Below are 20866 nucleotides of genomic sequence, written 5' to 3'. Positions count from 1 at the left end.
ATGAGACCATTAGTGTGGGTTCATTCTCTTTTTGTACTTTTCTGATTTGTGTTTGTTTTTTGCTGTGGAAATGTAAACAACTTGATCAACTTCACCAGAAGCAGTTGTTTCTTCTTTATCGTCTCTTCACCATGGCTTCCTTATTCCAGAACTTGTATGTATTTGGCTTGGTGCATTTGGGTGTTTCGAAATGAGGGCATCTACTAACATTTTGTTTGTTTTACAGTCGTTCTAATGGCAACGGAAGTGGTATGAGAACTGTTAGAGGGTTCAAAAGAATTAATCAGAACCAACAGCAATCTAATTATAACAGTGGCAGTAATACTGCCAATAACACTGGAAATAATCCTGCTAATAACAATAATGCCTATGCTACAACTAAGCAGGTGAATAAGAATGCTACCAGCTCACAAGCATTAAATAGCAATATTCCCAACAATACAAATGGTTCAGCCATTACATCTCATAAAGATATCAGAAATTTTGCTGAAGCCACACTCGGATCAGGATCAGTATTGGCTCAAGCAGTTAAGTTACCCAAAGACGAGGATCTTAACGAGTGGTTAGCAGTTCATGTGGTTGATTTTTATAATCAAATTAATATGTTATACAGCACAATAACCGAGTTTTGTTCACCCAGAACATGTCCCAGAATGATAGCAACGAATGAATATGAATATTTATGGCAAGATTTGAACTTAAAAAAGCCTATTCCATTGCCTGCACCAAATTACATTGAAAACCTAATGAATTGGATCCAGTCCTTTTTTGATGATGATGATATCTTTCCTAGCAATATTATAAATGTTTCAAGTAATAATAGCAATAATAGCAGTAATAACTATAATAAAAACCGTAATAATTCAATTGATTTAACTAATTCTAATAGCAATATTTTTGTTAATAAAGAATTTCCTCAACAGTTTTTAGCATTAATTAAGACAATTATGAAGAGATTATTTCGAATTTATGCACATATATATTGCCATCATTTTGATGAAATTACTGAATTGGGATTGCAAAATCATTTGAATACAAGTTTAAAACATTTTGTATTATTTTCAAATGAGTTTAATTTAATATCCAAAAAGGATTATGGTCCATTACATGAATTAGTTAATGTTATGCTTCAAGATAATCATTAATATATACTAAAACGTATGCCTTGAATTTTTTAATTTTACATATCTAAGTTAATATACAATTGTTAATTGCAATCTTTATTTTCATTTTCATTTTAATTTTAATATTGATATTAATTTGTCAGCATGAATTCAATTAGAAAGTTAATGTCAATTCCAAAAAACTAAAACAGACTACATATATTAATCTAATAAATAAATAAATAAACTTCACAATAATTATAATTAATTTAAAATAATTACCATCAACCCATTATACAAAAAACGAAGAAATAAAAAATTAAAGAAACACACAAAAAATATTAGAAAAATTAAAATTCAAAATATAAAATAATTAATAATTTATGAAAACTTAATGAATGACAAAACTGAATCAGTCTGATATATGACCTGAAAAACTGTATGACTATATTGAAATTAAAATCATAATAAATGAAATCAAGTTGAAGAATATTTAGTAACAGCTCTAGTACCTTCAGAGACAGCATGTTTGGCTAATTCACCTGGTAAGATCAATCTGACTGCGGTTTGGATTTCTCTAGCAGAAATAGTAGATTTTTTGTTGTAAGCAGCTAGTTTTGAAGCCTCTGAAGCAATTCTCTCAAAGATATCGTTGACAAAGGAGTTCATAATGGACATGGCCTTTTTGGACATACCAGTGTCTGGATGTGTTTGTTTCAAGACCTTGTAGATATAGGAAGCATAGGACTCCTTTCTGGATTTGCTTCTCTTTTTGGTTTCTGTAGCTGGAGCAGCAGAGGAAGATGCGGTCTTCTTGGAGGCGGTTTTGGCGGGGGCCTTGGAGGCAGGTTTCTTTTCAGCAGATTTGGGAGCCATTTGGAAGATGTGAGAAATAAAGAGAGAACGGAAGCAGATGGACCAGAAGAAGCAGAGGAAGCATAGGGAGTGGAGGTGGGAGGGTTTGTGTTTATATAGGTGTTAGAACACGCGTCGGCCGTTTTGGGAAGAAGAGCGTGCTGGAAAATACGGGAGCCATGGGACATCTCAGCACGGGACCTGTTTCGCGTTGTTTGTGTTTGGGCTTTTCGGGGGTATTTAAAGAGGCTCTTCCCAGCAGCAGCTTCCTCAGGCTCTCCAGCGACAGCAACACCAACAACACCACATTCTACACACAACACCACATCATCATTAACAATGTCTGGAGGAAAGGGAAAAGCAGGAGGAAAGGCCGGTGCTGCACAAAAGACGTCCACCACAAGATCTGCCAAAGCTGGATTGACCTTTCCAGTTGGAAGAGTCCACAGATTACTCAGAAAGGGCAACTATGCTCAGAGAGTTGGTAGTGGTGCCCCAGTCTACTTGACTGCTGTCTTGGAGTATTTGGCTGCTGAAATCTTGGAATTGGCCGGCAATGCTGCTAGAGACAACAAGAAAACAAGAATCATCCCAAGACACTTACAATTAGCCATCAGAAATGATGAAGAATTGAACAAATTGTTGGGCAATGTCACTATTGCTGAAGGTGGTGTCTTGCCAAATATTCACCATACTTTATTACCAAAAAAGACCTCAAAACCAAAGGCTTCTCAAGAATTATAACTTTTTGTTTTCAGTTACTCTCAACTACTCTCTCAATTTTGGTATTCTCTTTCTCATGCTAGCTTATTTTATTTTTTTACCCATTAAACGTTTACGTGTATTAGTCAGTTTTTATAAATATTTTCTCTAATTTTGGTCTTTTCATCACATTCAATTATACATTACTTACAGCTTGAATTAATTTATCTCGTATATGATGAAGCAGATTCATCATCCAAAAAAACACCGATATCCAGTTCATTTATATCCCCAAGAAAACTAGTAGGCCCCTCATTATAACGAATATTATTGTTAATGCTAGTAGTATTTCCATTACTGTCATTGCTATTGTTGATTAAATTATCATTACCATTCAAATTGTTAACCTCATTTGCTATAATTCGCTTATCGATCACTCCATTGAGTTTACTGTCCAATTCAATATACTTGACAATTGTATTCTTTTTAACTATTCCATTTATCCTTCCCATGTTATCAATTAAAAGAATATTATTCAAATTCATTTTCTTGAAAAATTCAATTATTACCAATAAACTTACTTTACTCGATAATACTATAATGGAATTAATTGATTCCACTAAATGATATAAGGGGTATTTAACACTATTTTCAACATTTTCAGTATTATCAATATTTTCAATATCTCCAATATTCTCAAAAGTTCCAATACAATTACTGTCTTTATCTTTATCTTTAACACTCATTTTATTTGCTTCATTTTCCTCGTAGTCAATAGAGGAGATTAAGCCTGAATCCTCATCAATTAAACTTATATTGTTCATATTCAAATCCATAACATCAACCTCATTATTACTATCATGTATGCTTCCAATTGTTATTTCATTTAGATTGTCGTTACTATCTTTTTTTTTATTACTATTATTATTAGTTATAGTGGTGGTTGCAGTAATATTATCGTTTTCATTACTGTTTTCCTGGTTATTGATAATATTGTTGTCTCTTTCGCCAACTAATTTCACCAATAAACTGTAATCAATGGTTTTAATATCATTTTGAATTTTTTCCAATTCGTTTTTCAATTCTGTTTTACTAAACCATCCAATTAATATAGGTTCTTTTTTACTTTTTAATATTGGAAATCCATCAATGTTCTTTAAATATGAATTATAATAGACATTTCTTGACGACTGTAAATAACTATTACTGTAATGGTATGAATATGATATAAAATCTTTTTGTTCATTTGTTAATCTTTTGGGAAAGGGATCTGTTAACTCTATTAATTTAATTAGTGATTTCAATGTCAACCTTTCTTCTATACTATTCCCACTGCTCCGATTTTCATTATCGGTAATAATTTCATTATTTTTTAGAACCTGTGAACAAAAATGAATCAAATAATCATCAGCATAAATATAGCACAAATCCTTTAATTGGATCATAATATCTTCGGCACTGATTAATGAAATAGATTTCAGATTATTAGTAGCAGCATTTTCGTTTATATGTATATTATCAAATTTATTGAATTCAATCCACAAATCGTAACAGCTCTTATTGATTAAGAGATCATTGACATATCTTGAAACCAAAACGGAAATCATTATGGGTAAAACATAAGTTATTGCACCAGTTAATTCGAATACTATAACGACAATCGAAACAGTTAATTTTGTCACGCCTGTCAAAAATGCAGCTGCTCCTATCACAGCATATGCACCAGTAATTATACACTGAGAGACCAATATAGTTTTAGGACTTTGATCTGTATCATTAGTTGCACCGACGATTGAACCAAAAAAGCTTGTTATTGAATCCAATGTTTTGGTAAAACTGGAAATATTAGAGTAATTGTGGTTATCGATTAAAGCACATTCACTGAAAATGGCCCAATCTGAATGATTAATTTGAATATATTTCATAAAGATTCCCATTGATCTACCAATACAGGCTCCAATTGCTAATGAAGGCATTAAAATTCCACCAGGAATGTATGAGCCGAATGAGTAGGCGGTTAAGATTAGGCCTTGAATGGCGGTTAAGATTAATAGAATGAAAGCCTTTGATTGAAAATTTGTAATATCGTCATCTTTAATTGAACACAAGTCGTGAAAGATAATAGAGGAAGTTGAATTTAGAGTATTGTTATCACATTCAGTGAATAGCCTCATGATTAGAGTGGATAAAGGTAATTTAGCGAAAATTAAAGGATAAGTGACTATTGAAGTGAAAATGGATAAACAAAAGATTTCAAAGATTTTTTTATTAAAATTATTGCCAACAAAACGATTTCTTAATTTTGCAAAGAAGTTGTTTAATTTTGAGAAAATAAAACCATAAATTCCACCCAATATGCCTAGGATTACAAAAGGTATTAATTCAAAGCCAAACCAATTGACTTCCATATTGACAACAAATAAGACGTTATTACCTTCTTTGAAGGGGTATAATAATTGTAGGATAATTGTTGCAATTGTTGCGCACACAAAGCAATTCCACATTAGCTTGTCGATATTAAGAAAACTTGAGTTGAACTGCTCCAAAGTAAATAAGACACCGCCAATGGGGGCATTAAAAGCGACAGCAATTCCAGCTGCTATTGATGCAGGCAAAAGACTTCTCTTCAAGGCCTCATTTTTGGTATAGCTGTTGTTCTTTAGAAGAAGGAAAAAATCCAAAATTGCATGAATGATACAACAGGAAATATGAACCAATGGGCCTTCTTTACCAATCCATAAACCCGAACCAACAACTAAAATTAGGCCAATGGATTTTATTAGCAAAACCTTTAGACTGAGAAACTTTTTCAAGATCAAGCCGGATAGAATTAATTTTATCTCTATCAAGCCTGATTTGATTGAGAATGGAGCTTTGTTGACTAGAATCACAGCAGTAGAACATAAGAAAATGGAGGTGACGATGTAGATTGAAAAGTTGATCAAATAAGATAAAAACGAGGAGTTTGAAAGCCTTAGATATTCGTTCCAATTATTCCAGGAGGTGCACTCGTCCAATGCAAAGCCCAAACAGCAATTTGATTTGGTCAAGTAAAACCCATCTTTGCAATAGCCAGTTCTGATGTCGTAGACCCATTTTGAGGACAAATCGATGCAGGAAGTTATGATACCTATTAGTGTTCCAGCAAGAAATATGATCAACCACTTTTCAATACGATTAAACAGGCTTTTGGAGCCTGGACTGCTCTGCGCAATGTATCTTTGGCTCTGATACTCGTAGGGCCAGTCGATCTGAGAATAATTTTCATAGTGCTTGTTTTTGCTGAAGAAGGTGTATTTGGACGTTGAACCTTCAGAGGGACCTCGTTTTCGATAAGAAACAAAAGGAATGTGGGCAGTTTGGTTCATGGTTTAGGCATATTTTCTGTTCATCGACGAGTAGCCGATAAGTACAGAGCATCAAAAACCACGCTGGGAAGAAAAAGCGTCCTTCAAAGCTAATCGGAGGAGGCTTCAGATTACCCTCGCCTACAAAGCCAGACATCAAAATTTTTGCTTCTCCAAGGTGGACTCCAGCCCAGTTCCTCCAGTTCTTTCAATCCAACTGCCTGCAATGTCCTTGTTTCCTAAGTCAAACATTCTTGGTGCCTCTGCTGCTGCTTCAAATGTGTCAGACACCTCGTACGATATAACAGTGCAAAACCCCCCAGAGGATGGAGTTACAGATTTGGCGTTTTCCTCACAGGGCGATTTTTTGTCTGTGTCGTCGTGGGATTCAAAAGTGAGAGTCTATGAGGTCTTTAGCAATGGCACAACACAGGGCAAGGCCTTCTACCAGCACGAAGCCCCAGTGTTGACCACAAGATGGACTGCCGATGGCACCAAAATCATAAGTGGTTCCTGCGACAAAACAGTCAAACTATATGATGTTGCCAGTGGCCTGGCCCAGCAAGTAGGGGCCCACGATGCTCCAGTCAGTCAGGTCAGATTTGTTCAGTGTGGTCCTTCGTTGACTCAAGTCATTGCTTCAGCTTCGTGGGATAAGACCTTAAAATATTGGGACTCAAGATCACCCAGTCCTGTTTCTACAATAAACCTACCTGAAAGGTGCTACACCATGGATTCCCAGAAGAAATTGTTGGTGGTGGGATGTGCAGACAGAAAAATATGTATTATAGACTTGAATGATCCCACCACCATTTTCAGAGAGATTTCCTCTCCTCTAAAATACCAAACAAGAGTCATTTCCTGCTTTAATGAAGGCAATGGTTATGCTGTGGTTTCAATTGAAGGTAGATGTGCTATAAGATACCTTGATCCTTCTGACTCCCAAAGAGAATTCACATTTAAATGTCACAGAGAACAGGATTCTCAGACTAAAAACACAAAGGTCTATTCTGTAAATGCTATATCTTTTCATCCTGTCCATGGAACCTTTTGCACTGGGGGCTCTGATGGCTCAATTATCTTCTGGGATAAAGACCAAAGACACAAACTAAAACAAATGACCAATCTAGGTTCTTCTGTTACTGCCACCACCTTCAATTCTTCAGGCACAATCTTTGCTTATGCCTTGGGCTATGATTGGTCGAAGGGCTACACTTACAGTGCTGAAAACAACACCAATGTGATAAAACTACATGCTGTTCAAGACGACGAAGCAAAACCGAAACAGGTTAAGAAAAAGTTTTGATTATCTACTAACACGTATAAATCACTCATAAATCAAACATTATTCAGAATAGGAATATTTTTATATAGGAGAAGTGTTTTAATATATGTTTATTAACAATTGACAAATAAACACTGGCTTTCTAGACTTCAATTTCCAATTGACTGATGATAAAATTTTTAAATATAACCAATAAATTTTAATATGCCTAATTAAAATGATGATACTAAATTGATAATCATACAACAAATTTAAACAAAAAATGAAATAATTAAATAATGAAATAAAAAAAATGAAAAAATTAAAAAATTAAAAAACTGAATTAAACAATGAAACTAAAAATAAAAAATAAAAAATGAAAAATGAAAAATGAAAAATGAAAAATGAAAAATGAAAAACAAAAAAACAAGAAAAAAACAATTATAATATACTAATCGGGTTTCAGTAAAATATAGTTATTAAGAAAAAACATGATTGAAAAATATATAAGAACGGAAACCTAATGATGTAAAAACAAAGGTTCATCACCATCATCAAATATATCATCAAATCCCAAATTTAAAAAATTGAAATTGTAGTTTTGATCATCAAAATTTATTCCGTTATTTTTCATATTCAGATTTTCTTCCATCAACTTCATATCGAAGTTATTGTCTTGGCTCTTCAGCAATTCTGCTGTCAATTTATTATTCTCTTTATTAACATCTTTGTTATTATCAACAGTATTTTCACCACTTATTTTATTATATTCTTCAATTGTGTTAATTTTCGAATCAATATCTTCGCCCAGAGAAATTGGGTTAGTAGAATTTTTTTTACTAGAAAAGCTGTTGTTAGAAGAAATAGTACTATCAGTAGTAAGACCAGAGCTTTCTGTGCTTAAGTTTGTGTTTGTGTTTGTATTTGTATTTGTATTTGCGTTTGTATTTGCGTTTGTATTTGTATTAGTATTTGTGTTTGTGTTTGTATTTTCACTTATGTTTTCACTGATGCCTATATTACTTGTACTATTGTTTTCATTTATAATATTTGAATCAATTGTAGCATCATTTTGTGCTTTCTTTACATTGGACTCAACACCATCGAAAAAATCATTAGAAGATAGCATTTCTTGATTCGCACTTTCTTTTGTTAAATTATTCAAATCTTTTACCAATGTGTCTCTTTTTTTAGTTGCTGGTTCAACAGATGATTGAGTAGAAGTTTCACTAAAAAATGGCCTTTTTAAATTGTTATCTCTAGTTAAAATATTAACTGGAGGTAATGGAGTTGAGGGTGTTGGGGGTGTCGGAGTTTCCAATTTATTACTACCACTTGCAGGAGTCTCCTTAAATTTTTCATTAGCAGTTTTATTTTCCTTTTTAATACCGGTACCTTTAGGAATTTTATTTTTATTATTATTTTTGGTTACTGCTCCAGCCACAGGACTCTTTCTTTTTCTTCTGACTGGTTTTTTCTTGCTTTTGTTAACACCTTCTTGGATAGACTTTGGTGAAGGCTTTGTAGATTTTGCACGAGAATTCACAATTTTTTTAGGGGGATCATCATCTTTAGTTTCTTTTTCATTACCCTTTTTGTAATGTGGCGATCCTCCAATATAAGAATTGAGATTTGGGCCGTTGGCATTATTCGAATTTCTATGTTGTCTTAATTGATCAAGTTGGTCTCTAAATTGACCAACAAAATCCATACTTTCATCATTTCTAATTATTTCCTTATCAGGCTTTTGATTTAAATTATTGTTCTCAAATGAAGCAGATAAACTGGCGTCATCTTCACTAGTTTTGTTTTTGTTTTCAAAAATCCTATGTCCGTTTGTTTGGTTTATCACGTTCTCATGATTTGATATGATAGGAAAAGGATTAATATTATCACTGTTTTCAAAGTTTAGTAAAGGTGGATTATCAATCGGATTTTGAGGTTCCAAATTTTGACCATTAAGAGGAATCGATTGAGGATGGTAGAAATAACTGCTGGAATTATTTACAACAGGAGGAATATTCAATGAACTAAAATCATTACCAACATTGGGCATGCTAGGTTGCTGTATAGATTCATTGAAAGAATTTTGCATTAATACTTGGTTTTGAGGCGGCATCTTGGGATTATTTATTATATGAGTTGGTAATTGAGGAGGGATCTGAGTGTTTGGGGGCATTGTTTGGTCAATAATCGGCTGTTGAAAAGACAAACTTTTGGCTTGATTATGATAGGATTGGCTAGAGATAGAATTATTTATTAGGTTATTATAGGACTGACTTCCAAACTCATAATTGTTACTATTGCTATTATTTCTGTTATTAATGTTGATGTTATTGATGTTACTATTTATGTTATTATTCATAGGGTTATTTATTGCCTCATTTACGGGATTATTCATAGTGTTATTAATACTATTAGAATTATTATCAATATTACCGTTAGCATTGTTATTTATAGTAGCACCATCAGAGCCTGAGACATTAGGAGCTGATTGTTGTGTTTGATTAAGCATCATTCCCAATGAAATATCATGAGGTATACCTTGCAAATTCTGAATTTTATATCTCTGTCTTGCATTTTCCATTACATAAAACTCGTGGACCAAGTTGTCTAAAGAACCATCAGGGGTTGGCAAATTAATATGTCCATTTTTGGCTTTGTGGATATTACAAAAAATATTCCACCATTCACTCAAAAAGTTTGAAGGAATATTTTCATTTATATTTGCCAAAGCTAAATTTTCAGGATCAACTGGTGGGCATGGTATATTTGGTCTAAGTCTTTTATTGTGTTTATTTTGATTAGTTTGAAGTTCCTCAACAAATGTTCTAGCTGTGGTGTTCAAACCATTTTTCATGAGAAAATCATAAACATAGGAATTTAAATCTGCTGGTGTTCCCGTTATATGATTATTTTGGTTTTGAGTAGAATTATTTTGTTCGTTATTTGAAGTATTTGTTTGGGTTTTTTCAAATTGAATATTTGATTGGGTTACTGGTTTTGGCTCTTGATGTCTCAATATTTCTAATTGTTGCTGTTCTCCAGGAAGATATATATAATGTTGCTGATTTTGGACCAGTTGTTGTTGATTTTCTAGTTGTTCAGATTGACCAGCTGTTTTCATAGATTCTTGGGAGGGTATGATATTAGAAATGCTTTGAGTTTGAGACTCTAATAAATTTTCAGATTCGTTTTTAACTTTTTGTTTATCCTTCAAGTCTGGTTTTTTTTTGTAAATTCTAGATTTGCTAGGTTTTTTTAATAACCTATTTGTCGTGTCTTTGGGACTAATGGATCCATTGGCAGAATTTTTTTCAGGTGAATTGCCATTAGCTTTATTGAAAGATTTAGGAACTGGCTCATTATTACCAAGCAATGGATTGAATTTTCCATTTTTTTTTAAAAAATCGTTTTGAGTTCCTGTAGTATTTTGAGTAGTACTAGATAAATTATTTTCATTAGAAATTCTTTCAATCTCTTGATTTTGATTTTTATCTTTTTCTTTTTCTTTTTCTTTCGTGTCACTGGTAGGACTATCATTATTTTTATTATCAATTTTTGTATTATCAGCATTAGTTTTGCCATTGTTCTGTTTATTGTCAACTGATTTACTATCAAATTTGTTGGAATTATCAGAATCCTTATTTATAATATTTTTATTGGGTAATTTATTATTTAAATTTGCTGTACTATTTTGTTGTAAAGATTTTAAGCGCTGAGCTTTATACTGGGCTAAGATATTAGGATCTGCAGATTGCTTAAATACTTCTTGTGTTTCTTTTTGAACCATCTGGACTGAAGTATTTTGTAATTGGTTTTGAATTTGAATACGAATTTCTTCAGATTGCTGCTGTTTTTGTTGTTGTTGTTGTCTTGATAACTTTGCTTTTTGATTTTGAATAAGAGCATGTTGTTGCTGTTGGTGTTGTTGTGGATTTAATAGTTGTGATTGATTTGGAAATTGAAATTGAGGTTGCTGAAATTGTTGAAATTGTTGAAATTGTTGGAGAGGTTGAAACTGCTGGAATTGTTGAAATTGTTGGAGTTGTTGTGAGTTTTGTAGTTTAAGCGAGGATAAGCTAAGTGGATTTAGTTGGATTTGATTAAAATTATTTATTTGCTGCATTTTTTGGAATTGTTGTAATTTTTGCAATTTCAGAGATTGAGCTGAAGTAAGTTGATAAAATTGTTGACGTTGAAGGGGTTGAGTGTGCAATTGAGGGTTTTGTTGTTGTTGTTGCTGCTGCTGTTGCTGCTGTTGTTGCTGTTGCTGCTGTTGCTGCTGTTGTTGCTGTTGTTGCTGTTGCTGTTGTTGCTGTTGTCGTTGAAATTGTTGTATTTGAAACTGACTTTGTCGAAAAAGTTGAGCCTGAGCCTGAGCCTGAGCCTGAACATGAACCTGAGCTTGGTTTTGAGGTTGGGGTTGAGATTGAGATTGAGATTGAACTTGAGGTTGAGGTTGAACTTGAGGTTGAGGTTGAGGTTGAACTTGAGGCTGAACTTGAGGCTGAGGTTGAACTTGAGGTTGAGGTTGAGTTTGTAATTGAATTTGTAGTTGAGATTGAGCTGGAGGATGAGGTTGAAGTTGTTGATTTTGAAGTTGAATTTGTTGTTGAGATTGTGGCTGAGGCTGAATCTGAGGTTGAGGTCGGGGTTGGGGTTGGGGTTGAGATTGCTGCTGTTGTTGTTGGATTTGTTGTTGCTGCTGCTGGAGTTGAGGTTGGCTAAGACTTTGTGATGGAAGTAATGGAGTTTGTTGAGGTTGAGGTTGAGGTTGAGGTTGAGGTTGTTGATGAAGCTGCTGAGGGAGCTGCTGGAGTTGTTGCTGAGATTGATGCTGAAGCTGAAGTTGAAGTTGAGGTTGCAATTGAAATCGTAATTGAGCTTGTAGGATTTGGTCCATGTTTATATTATTATTTTGATTAATTAGAATATTTTGGTTATTTTGGTTATTTTGATTATTCTGGATATTTTGATTATTTTGGTTATTTTGACTATTTTGATTATTTGTATTGTTTTGGTTATTTTGACTGTTTTGTTGTTGAGATTGAGATAATTGAAATCTTTGGTGTTGTTGTTGTTGCTGTTGTTTTTGTTGCAATTGTAATTGTAACTGCAACTGTTGTTGTTGTTGGATATTGGGGGTATTTTGAAGAGAGTTGTTAATACTTATGTTACTTGAGTTATTGATTGAATTAGCGAGAGGGTTATTAAGAACAAGGTTATTTGGATTAGGATTAGGGTTGGGGTTAGGGTTAGTGTTGTTATTATTAGAATTAGTTGTATTAGAGTTGATAGAATTATTAGTATTGTTGTTAGGAGTATTATTATTATTATTGGAATTAGTGTTAGTGTTAGCGTTGGCGTTAATATTATTGTTATTGTTATTATTATTGTTATTGTTATTGTTATTGTTATTGTTATTATTGTTATTTGGATTATTATTTGGATTGTTCGATTGGTTAAATTGATTTAAATGGTTTAAATGATTTAATTGATTTAAATGATTCAATTGGCTTAATTGGTTTAGTTGATTTAAAGGATTGATTTGGTTAAGTTGAGTATTCATAATTTGCTGAGAGTTCATTGGTTGAAATTGATGAATATTGAAATTGTGATTATTGTTCAAGTTGTTCAAGTTGCTTATGTTATTCAAATTGTTTAGGTTATTTAGATTATTTAAATTATTCAAGTTGTTATTAGAATTTATGTTAGGAGTAAGGTTGGGATTAATAGTAGAGGTATTTATGTTTGACGGGTTTGGGGTTGGAGCAGAAGATATATTAGCAGGAGTGTTCATGCTGCTTAGATTTTTTTGGATATTTTGGATATTTTGGATGTTTTGAATATTATTTTGAATATTATTTTGAATATTATTTTGAATATTATTTTGAATATTATTTTGAAGCTGGTTTTGAATGCTAGCCTGGATAATAGTCAGGTTATTTTGAAGATTATTTTGAAGATTATTTTGAAGATTATTTTGAAGATTAGTCTGTAGATTGTTTTGAGGTTGATTTTGAGATTGATTTAATGAAGGGGTTATTAGATTACCATTGACGATGTTGGGAGTGTGAGCAGAAGTGTCCAAATTCATTGCGAAAGGTGAGGATAAATTGGAGAGAGTAGAGGTGACAGAGGGAGGATAAAGTCAGAAACTGTAGGAAAACTGCAACAAGTAAGACAACGAGATTGGAATAAAAAGGCAGTCAGGTAAATAAATAGAAAGAAACAATAAGTAGGCCAACAACAGATGAATAGGTGAATAAATAGAGTGGTGGTGAGGAACAGTAGAATTTTTGGTGATCAAAAACTACAATAGAACGAAGTTGTATGACTTTTCTGATGTTAACTTAAGCGCCCAAGTAAAAAAAAGGATGGAAAAAAAATCGAGCTGGGCAATTGAAGTTCAAGCCTTTCTGATGAAGCTTTACGGGAATTGCAAGAAGCACAGAGCAGAGACAGTAGAGGAGAGAAGGTGAGGAAGAGAAAGAAGCAGAAGAAACAGAAGCAGAAGCAGAAAAAGCAGAAGAAGAAGCAATATAATACAGCAGGAATACAGCAGGTGCAACATGGAGCAAAGTGGAAGTAGGATTCTTTTGCAGGGAAGATGAAGAAAAAGCAGAGCTTGTGCTGTTTCCTTTCGCTTCTCTTTCTTTTCACTCTCTGCCCGCTTTTCGCAACGGACCCATGGCCCCGATTTCCCACAGTCGTGGGCCTGTATCTCCCGCGTTTTAGATGCCGTCCAGTGCACTATGGAGCGTCTGTGCTGGGTCTATCTCAGCACAAATGCAGAGATCCTCGGGGCAAGCGCAGGTCCTTCTTATCCTCATGCAGTGGCCCGCGCTGCCGCCTCCACACCCGCACGGTCGCTGCCCGCGCACCATTCGCTGCGTTTTCATTCGACACCTACTCGCACCGCGCCTGAGCCCGCTTGGTCACTTCGGGAGATTTTGCACAGAAAACAGAAAGTCCGCTGCACGCACGCCCCCGTTCCACTGGGATCTCGCTGGCCACACCCTGCTCCCGTCAAAACAGTCAAACCAGCATGGCGGGCCACTGCTCGGCATGTTGTGGGTTGCTCGCCCGCCTCTCTTCGCAACAGTGCTAACTGGCAGTCTGCGGATAGGGGCATATGTCAGGGCACCACCCTGACGGTTTGCTAAGCGCAGATCACCGCGTGCTGCAGTGTGTCTGCTTCTCTCACGCACGTACCAGCGATGCGGTACTCTCTCGGTGGTCCAGCTCCTTGTTTTGACATCTCAACGCCATGTGTTTTTTTCCTCATTTTCTTCTTGCTCACTGATCAATCCACATATAATCGTTTTGCCTAACGAAGAAACTTTAATACCCAACTCAATTCATTCTCACCTCACCACTCTCCCTCTGTAACTCATTAGAATTCTCCATCAAGCAGCCTACTTCCACTTTCCTCATCCACCTCTGCTCTCTATATTATATCTTATTTCCTCATACTCCCATACAATGCTTCTTACAATCATATTCACCGTAATAACAATAGTAGGGAGCTACTACTTGTATAACTATTTAACCGACAGTATGTCCCATTATCATCTCTCTCCCATTATCCAAACTCCTCTCCTCAAAATAACTCACTAACTCTCTTTTTTCTTCTTTTTTTTTCCTTTTTCCTTTTCTTATTGAAAGAATCAAAAAATAATAAATTAAATCATGATCTAGATTTAATTAATTTTCACGTTTATCAAGATATCCTCTTCTATAAGCCCTTTTTAAGAGCAAATTTGTCTAAACAAGATAACTACTGGAAACGGATCTTTTCAAATATAATCTACAAACTAAACCCTTCAAACTCTTCTTCTGGCAGATCAAACTCCTCTAACTTGTCTCTTGACGAAATGATCGAACCGGTAGAATTGCAGTACTTTTTAAACTACAAAATTCTAAAAGACTGGTTCAGCATAGACTTTAGAAACTTTAAATCAGACATATTCGTCGTCAAAGAACTCAAAGAATTTGAAAACGAATTCAGCGAATACATCGATAACAACTCGGTCAATGATGATTTGAGCCAAAGAGAAGATTTCACAAACAACCTAATGCAAAAATACTGTAAAACCTTTTCCTCCTACGACAAACTAAAATTCAAAATGTGCCTTTACGAATCAATAGAACTAATTGAAATGGTCCATGCAGTTGATATGAAATCACAAATTGAAAGATCTCTATCTGCTACAACAACTGAAGGTGAAGAAGAAGATGATGATCCTCATGAAGATTAATCTATCTATCTATTTATCTATCTAAAATATCCGAATCTTAACCTATTAGACTGAAAATAAACTATCTATACACCCATTCACTCTCTCTTATATATACATATATATATATACACCTACATTTAAAATTTTTTATACTCTTTCCTTTGTTCTCTTTCCTTTATTCTAGTTCTAATAAATTCTTGTTTCTTACGTTTCTTACGTTTCTTATATTTCTCTCAACTTCCATATATCCTCGCTACTTCCCTCTTGCTTCTTCATCATCAATTTCTCCTTATAAAACAACTGAATGTTTCGTTTTTTAATATCTTCTGAATTTATAGAATTCTTTAAACAAAATTTAAACTTCTCCAGCTGACTATTACAATAATCAATCTCCCCATATCTATAAACATTTCGAAACTGTCCAACAACCGAATAACACTGAAATAAATCGTCAAATGCTGTTAAACATGACATCTCACTCTATTCACCATTCTTAATTAGTATTTTCAATTTTCAAAATTTTCAATTTACATCCATACACATATAACTAAATATATCAAACTTACTGGATATGCTTCTAAATCTTCAGACTTAAAATCACTTTTCCCTTCTCCCTTCTTTGTTATCAAACTCATTATCTACACACTTTCTTATTTTTATTCTTATTCTTATTCTTATTCACCTCATCAAAATCTGTTATTCAATCATATCTTCTTTGACTTTTGAAAAATAAGTCATGTGATATGCATACTTATTTATACTTACGATAGCGTTTCTATACATTAACATACACACTTCATCAGCCAATCAGCTTTAGTCTTTCACTATTGAAAATTAATTCATTTAATTATATAAATTATATAACTATATAAACTATATAAACTATATAAATAAATTATTTGAAAATGCTTGATTTTCACTTTCAATTTCACCTTTATTTTCACTTTTACTTTTACTTTTACTTTTACTTTTACTTTTAATGTCAATTCTCAAATGTTTATAAATTTTAACCAATAAAATGAAATAATAAAAAAATAATAAAACAATAAAACAATACAACAATAAAACACTGATAATCAACCAAGAAAGCAACTTAATAAATAATAATAATAATAAATAATAATAATAAATAATAATAAATAATAATAAATAATAGATAATTATAAGTAATATTTTTCTTTAAAAAAACTCATAGCTCATTAATTAAATAATTAAACAAAAATGTAACTAATGCAAACACAATTATAATAACATAGTATTTTTTTTTGATTTTTTTAATTTTTTTTTTTTCCAGTTTTTTTTTTATGATTTTAATTTAAAATACATATTTTTTTTTTCTTTTGAAATAATATAAATAAATAAAGGAAAAAAATAATAAAATCATCCAATACGAAAAACAAATAATTCAATGAATAAAAAAAAGTTAATAAAAATAAAATAAAAAAAAGGATACTAAAATCTTTATATTATATTTTGAAACCAAATAAAATAAGCAGAAAAAAAAAAGTAATTAACCCCAAGTAGTAGTCATTTCATTTGTACCCCAAACTTTTAACCAACCAAGATTTAATTTTGAATTGTCACAACCAGATTTTAAAACATTAAAACCTAAAGAAAAAGATTCGCAAGAAGGAACAGCATTAGTAAAATTAGAATTAGAATTAGAACTAGAAGTAGAAGTAGAATCAACAATGGTGCTAATTGAAGTAGTTGAATTAGCGGTAATTGAATTTGAAGAGTTTAAATTATTATAATCATTATTTAATGTTTGATAATTTTGATTTAATAAAAACAAGTCGGATTTTGGACTTGTTGAATTAGAATTTAAAGAAGAATTCGAAGAGGAGTTTAAAGAAGAGTTTAAAGAAGAATTTGAAGAAAAGTTCAAGGATTTTGAAGAATTTGAGGAAAAATTCGAGGTAGAAGTGGGAATTGAGTTAAAAGATGAATTCAAGTTTAAGATTGAATTTGTTGAATTTGATGAATTAGTTGAATTAATTGAATCAGCCGAATTAGCCGAATTAGCCGAATTAGCCGAATTACCTGAAGATGAGGAAAAAGAGGAAGAAAAGGAAAAAGGTAACTTATTTTCGGGGATTGATAATTGGGTAAGATTGCTGTTATAATTTGACATGACAGAATTGTAATTGTTATAATTATTGTTATAGCTGTTATTAGTAGTAATATTATTAGCATTATTGATATTATTGGTAATATTAGTATTAATAGAGGAATTTGAAGTCAATTGAGGGTTAGAGGATTGATGAGAAAGATAAGGGAATTGAGAAGAGGAAAGAGTAGGAGATGGATTAAAGCCATTTAAAGATTGATTTGATAATTGATGAGAAACAACACGACTTTGACTCAAATAATTATTTTGGAATTGGAAATGGTTTTGGACAGGGGAATAATTATTGACATAATTGTTAGAATAGTTGTTAGGATAATTAGTGTTAATGAAATTATTATTATTGTTATAAGTAGTTGATTGAATTGGTTGAGAGACGTAACGATTATTATTTGAAGTCAAATGAAAATTATTATTATTATTATTATTATTATGACTATTATTTTGATTATAATAGTTTTGTTGTTGGATCTTAATTTGGTTATAAGACTTTTTCTTGTTAAGATAACGTTGGCTATTATTATTGTTGTTGTTATTATTAATGTTATTGTTATTTTGATTATTTGAGTGGTAATTTTTAGTTTTTATGGTATTGGTGTTATTAAGAGCAGAATTATTAGTATTGTTAAATCTTTTGTTATGACGATAATCAAATAAGGCTTTGTCAATTAAATCAATTTGAAAAGAGAAGGGGCATGTTATGGTGTCTCTGGAGTAAGATTGAGCATCTTTTTGAAGTTGAGAGGTGTAAAAATTTGGGTCCATATTGAGACCAAAAACCAGAAGAAAAGCGACTGAAATTAATAGAAAACAAAAAAAAGAACAAGAACACGAAAAATAAAGAAAAAATAAAAAAACAAAGAACAAAGAATGGTAGAATGGAACAAAAACAAAAGGATAGAAGAAAGACAAAAATAGAGAGTGAAAGTGTGAAAGCGATGTGAATAAGTCAGAAAAGAAAATAAATATGAGGTTAAGATATACTATTTGTATGAGACTCTAATAAACAAAGGAGAAGAGAGTCTGTTCTTTTCACAACAAATGTTCTTTCAGGAAGGGTTTAGGAATTGTTTAGAAATGGTTCAGGAAGTGGATATAAAACTGTTGACAGCAAAAGAACCAAAACACCAAGAAAAAATAGAAACAAGACAAAGAGGACCTAGAGTCTTGAAGCGAGATACGAGGTGAGTAAAATAGACCTAGAGATAGAGACCCAATCCAGAAACAGAAAGTAAACAGCTGTTGCGAGCAGAACAAAACAAAGGAGAAGCAAAAGAAGAGCAAGAAAAAGCAGAAAAAGCAGAAGAAGCAGAAGAAAAAGGCGAAAGAGACGAAAGAGAAGAACAGCAGACCATCCGGTTCCGGCGCCACATCCACCAAATCCTCCAAATCCCCCAGCTTCAACTGTTAACTCGGCTCCAGCAAATTTTCACTCTCCCCGATTGGCGGCCCCTGCCGATTATGCGCAGTACTGTCTGACAACGCACTGGCGGTTGGCCGACCTTGCTTTTTGCACGCGCTGATTGGTGGATACATTGCGCTCTCCTTTTTTGCTTGAGGCCCGCGTAAACGGGTATGCGTGTCTGCAGTAACGTGCGCCGTGATTGGTTGCACCCGCCACCCAGGTTCTTTTGAATTGCCGGTCTAGACCCCTACGCATCCGCCGGTCCTGCTTCTGCTGCTGATTAGTGCTCTGAGTCTTCTTCGCAGAACTTTTTTCTCGTTAGAATTGCTGCTGCTTCCGTAGTGTCGAAACAAGAGATCGTTTATCTTTTTTTTGTGCAGTTTGAAGGTTGTTTCGGCTGCTGTGCTTCCATTGTTCGTATCTCCATCTACTTTTACAGCATTTCTTTTCACTGGATTGAGATACTCAATTTGTCTGCTATTATCAGCAGTGACCCTTATAATTTCTCTATTATCGCTATCATTTAATCTAGCATTTTCTTTATAATTCACAAAATAATTCATTGCCTCCCATTCTTTTATTCTATTTTTTAATATTAAATTTCTTTTCGAGTCAATTTTATTTCTTCTTCTCCAATCTCTAATAATTGAAATAAAACAACTTATAATCAATTCGATTATATCAATTTTATTAGAATTAAAAATCACTTTAAAATGAAGGAGATTTTTCCATTTATTTCTATTATCTAGAAATCCCTTTCTATTTTTTACATTTTGGCAATTTGTATTTTTCTTCTTTTTCTTTTTCTTGATCTTGATCTTTCTTTTATCTTTTTTTTTATTCATCATGACTTTTTTCGCTGTACCAATTCCATCAACATCTTCTTTACTCAAGAAGTTTATAGCCAATGCGACTCTCTCATGGATAATAATATCTTTAGTACTGTTGTTTTCCTTTTCCATATTGTTTTTCTTTTTTTCAAAAAATTTTCTTAAATTTCTTGATTGTTTTAACTTATAATTGTATTCATTATCCTCAAACAAATTCTCAAATTCATTGGAATATTTTTCTAAATATTTGCTATTATTCATCCATCTATACTCATAGTTATCATTAAAACATCTTTTACTTTTATTTTTATTTTTATTATTATTATCATTAATACCATTATCATTAATACCATCATTAGTATCACTTGTAAAAATCTTTCGAAATTTAATATAATCATTCAAATGTGTCTTAGCCTCTTTGAACTTCATTACACAAAAGTTTTTTTCGTTATTATCAGTATTATCTTCAGTATTATTATTCATAAAATTATAGTACTCATTTTCATTAGAATACTTCTTATCAAAAATAATTGAAACTATATCTTTATTCTTATTACTCTTAAAATTAATAACAGCAATTATTTTCTTATTTTCAATATTATTTTCAGTATTATCTTCATTATTCTCATTATTATAATTATCAATTAAAAACCAAATATATGGCAAATAATCATTCTTCTCCAACGTATATCTAATTTTATGACTTTTTCCATTTTCTTTAATAGTATCAACAAAAATATTAACTATGTTTTTATCTTTTCTTTTATTGTCACTTTTTAGTGTAATTATCGATAAAATCTTGGGGTTTATTGATAATGATAAATTATCATCGTTATAATCAATTAATAATTTATCGTATTTTTTGGAATAATGCGAAGTGATTATTGAAAATGTTATTGATGTAAAACAAAATGCTAATGAAATTGGTATAATGAAACTCATTCATCAATTTAGTAAATTTTTTTTAAAAAAAAGTATTATCAATC

General features: G+C 32.4%; 10 protein-coding genes across 10 annotated transcripts; 4 read left to right on the top strand and 6 right to left on the bottom strand.

The window, feature by feature from the left end:
* The first annotated feature begins 115 nt into the window (after positions 1 to 115).
* On the top strand, positions 116 to 1313 carry MOB1 (Mob1p). The gene is made up of 2 exons (XM_020192214.1): positions 116 to 154; positions 227 to 1313. The coding sequence occupies exons 1-2, from the start codon at positions 132 to 134 to the stop codon at positions 1143 to 1145; spliced, it is 942 nt and encodes a 313-aa protein (XP_020049712.1). The 5' UTR covers positions 116 to 131; the 3' UTR covers positions 1146 to 1313.
* A 267-nt stretch (positions 1314 to 1580) lies between these two features.
* Positions 1581 to 1979, bottom strand: ASCRUDRAFT_78517 (histone H2B family protein; the record flags this gene model as incomplete). The annotated part of the gene is made up of 1 exon (XM_020194259.1): positions 1581 to 1979. One exon carries the CDS (start codon positions 1977 to 1979, stop codon positions 1581 to 1583), a length of 399 nt encoding a protein of 132 aa, XP_020049711.1.
* A 159-nt stretch (positions 1980 to 2138) lies between these two features.
* Positions 2139 to 2793, top strand: ASCRUDRAFT_95162 (histone H2A). The gene has a single exon (XM_020195168.1). The coding sequence runs from the start codon at positions 2298 to 2300 to the stop codon at positions 2700 to 2702; it is 405 nt and encodes a 134-aa protein (XP_020049710.1). The 5' UTR covers positions 2139 to 2297; the 3' UTR covers positions 2703 to 2793.
* ASCRUDRAFT_73271 (uncharacterized protein) lies at positions 2720 to 6054 on the bottom strand. The gene is made up of 2 exons (XM_020192213.1): positions 2872 to 6054; positions 2720 to 2764 (listed from the first exon to the last, which is right to left on the bottom strand). The coding sequence occupies exon 1, from the start codon at positions 6026 to 6028 to the stop codon at positions 2885 to 2887; it is 3144 nt and encodes a 1047-aa protein (XP_020049709.1). The 5' UTR covers positions 6029 to 6054; the 3' UTR covers positions 2720 to 2764; positions 2872 to 2884.
* A 74-nt stretch (positions 6055 to 6128) lies between these two features.
* On the top strand, positions 6129 to 7508 carry GLE2 (RNA export factor GLE2). Its single transcript, XM_020192212.1, has one exon. The coding sequence runs from the start codon at positions 6234 to 6236 to the stop codon at positions 7311 to 7313; it is 1080 nt and encodes a 359-aa protein (XP_020049708.1). The 5' UTR covers positions 6129 to 6233; the 3' UTR covers positions 7314 to 7508.
* Positions 7509 to 7724: 216 nt separating this feature from the next.
* ASCRUDRAFT_73269 (uncharacterized protein) lies at positions 7725 to 13866 on the bottom strand. Its single transcript, XM_020192211.1, has one exon. It carries the CDS (start codon positions 13369 to 13371, stop codon positions 7792 to 7794), a length of 5580 nt encoding a protein of 1859 aa, XP_020049707.1. The 5' UTR covers positions 13372 to 13866; the 3' UTR covers positions 7725 to 7791.
* A 732-nt stretch (positions 13867 to 14598) lies between these two features.
* ASCRUDRAFT_83360 (uncharacterized protein) lies at positions 14599 to 15997 on the top strand. Its single transcript, XM_020194841.1, has 2 exons — positions 14599 to 14832; positions 14943 to 15997. The coding sequence occupies exons 1-2, from the start codon at positions 14760 to 14762 to the stop codon at positions 15533 to 15535; spliced, it is 666 nt and encodes a 221-aa protein (XP_020049706.1). The 5' UTR covers positions 14599 to 14759; the 3' UTR covers positions 15536 to 15997.
* Positions 15499 to 16164, bottom strand: EMI1 (Emi1p). The gene is made up of 2 exons (XM_020195015.1): positions 16084 to 16164; positions 15499 to 15997 (listed from the first exon to the last, which is right to left on the bottom strand). The coding sequence occupies exons 1-2, from the start codon at positions 16150 to 16152 to the stop codon at positions 15740 to 15742; spliced, it is 327 nt and encodes a 108-aa protein (XP_020049705.1). The 5' UTR covers positions 16153 to 16164; the 3' UTR covers positions 15499 to 15739.
* An 863-nt stretch (positions 16165 to 17027) lies between these two features.
* ASCRUDRAFT_78511 (uncharacterized protein) lies at positions 17028 to 18410 on the bottom strand (the record flags this gene model as incomplete). Its single annotated transcript, XM_020194258.1, has 1 exon — positions 17028 to 18410. One exon carries the CDS (start codon positions 18408 to 18410, stop codon positions 17028 to 17030), a length of 1383 nt encoding a protein of 460 aa, XP_020049704.1.
* Positions 18411 to 19289: 879 nt separating this feature from the next.
* Positions 19290 to 20822, bottom strand: ASCRUDRAFT_67504 (uncharacterized protein; the record flags this gene model as incomplete). Its single annotated transcript, XM_020191400.1, has 1 exon — positions 19290 to 20822. The coding sequence occupies one exon, from the start codon at positions 20820 to 20822 to the stop codon at positions 19290 to 19292; it is 1533 nt and encodes a 510-aa protein (XP_020049703.1).
* Positions 20823 to 20866: the final 44 nt, after the last annotated feature.

This window comes from Ascoidea rubescens (assembly GCF_001661345.1).
Source record: "Ascoidea rubescens DSM 1968 unplaced genomic scaffold ASCRUscaffold_1, whole genome shotgun sequence".
NCBI lineage: Eukaryota > Fungi > Ascomycota > Saccharomycetes > Ascoideales > Ascoideaceae > Ascoidea > Ascoidea rubescens.
Note: the sequence above shows the minus strand (reverse complement) of the source record. Positions and strands in the feature narration are given on the sequence as shown.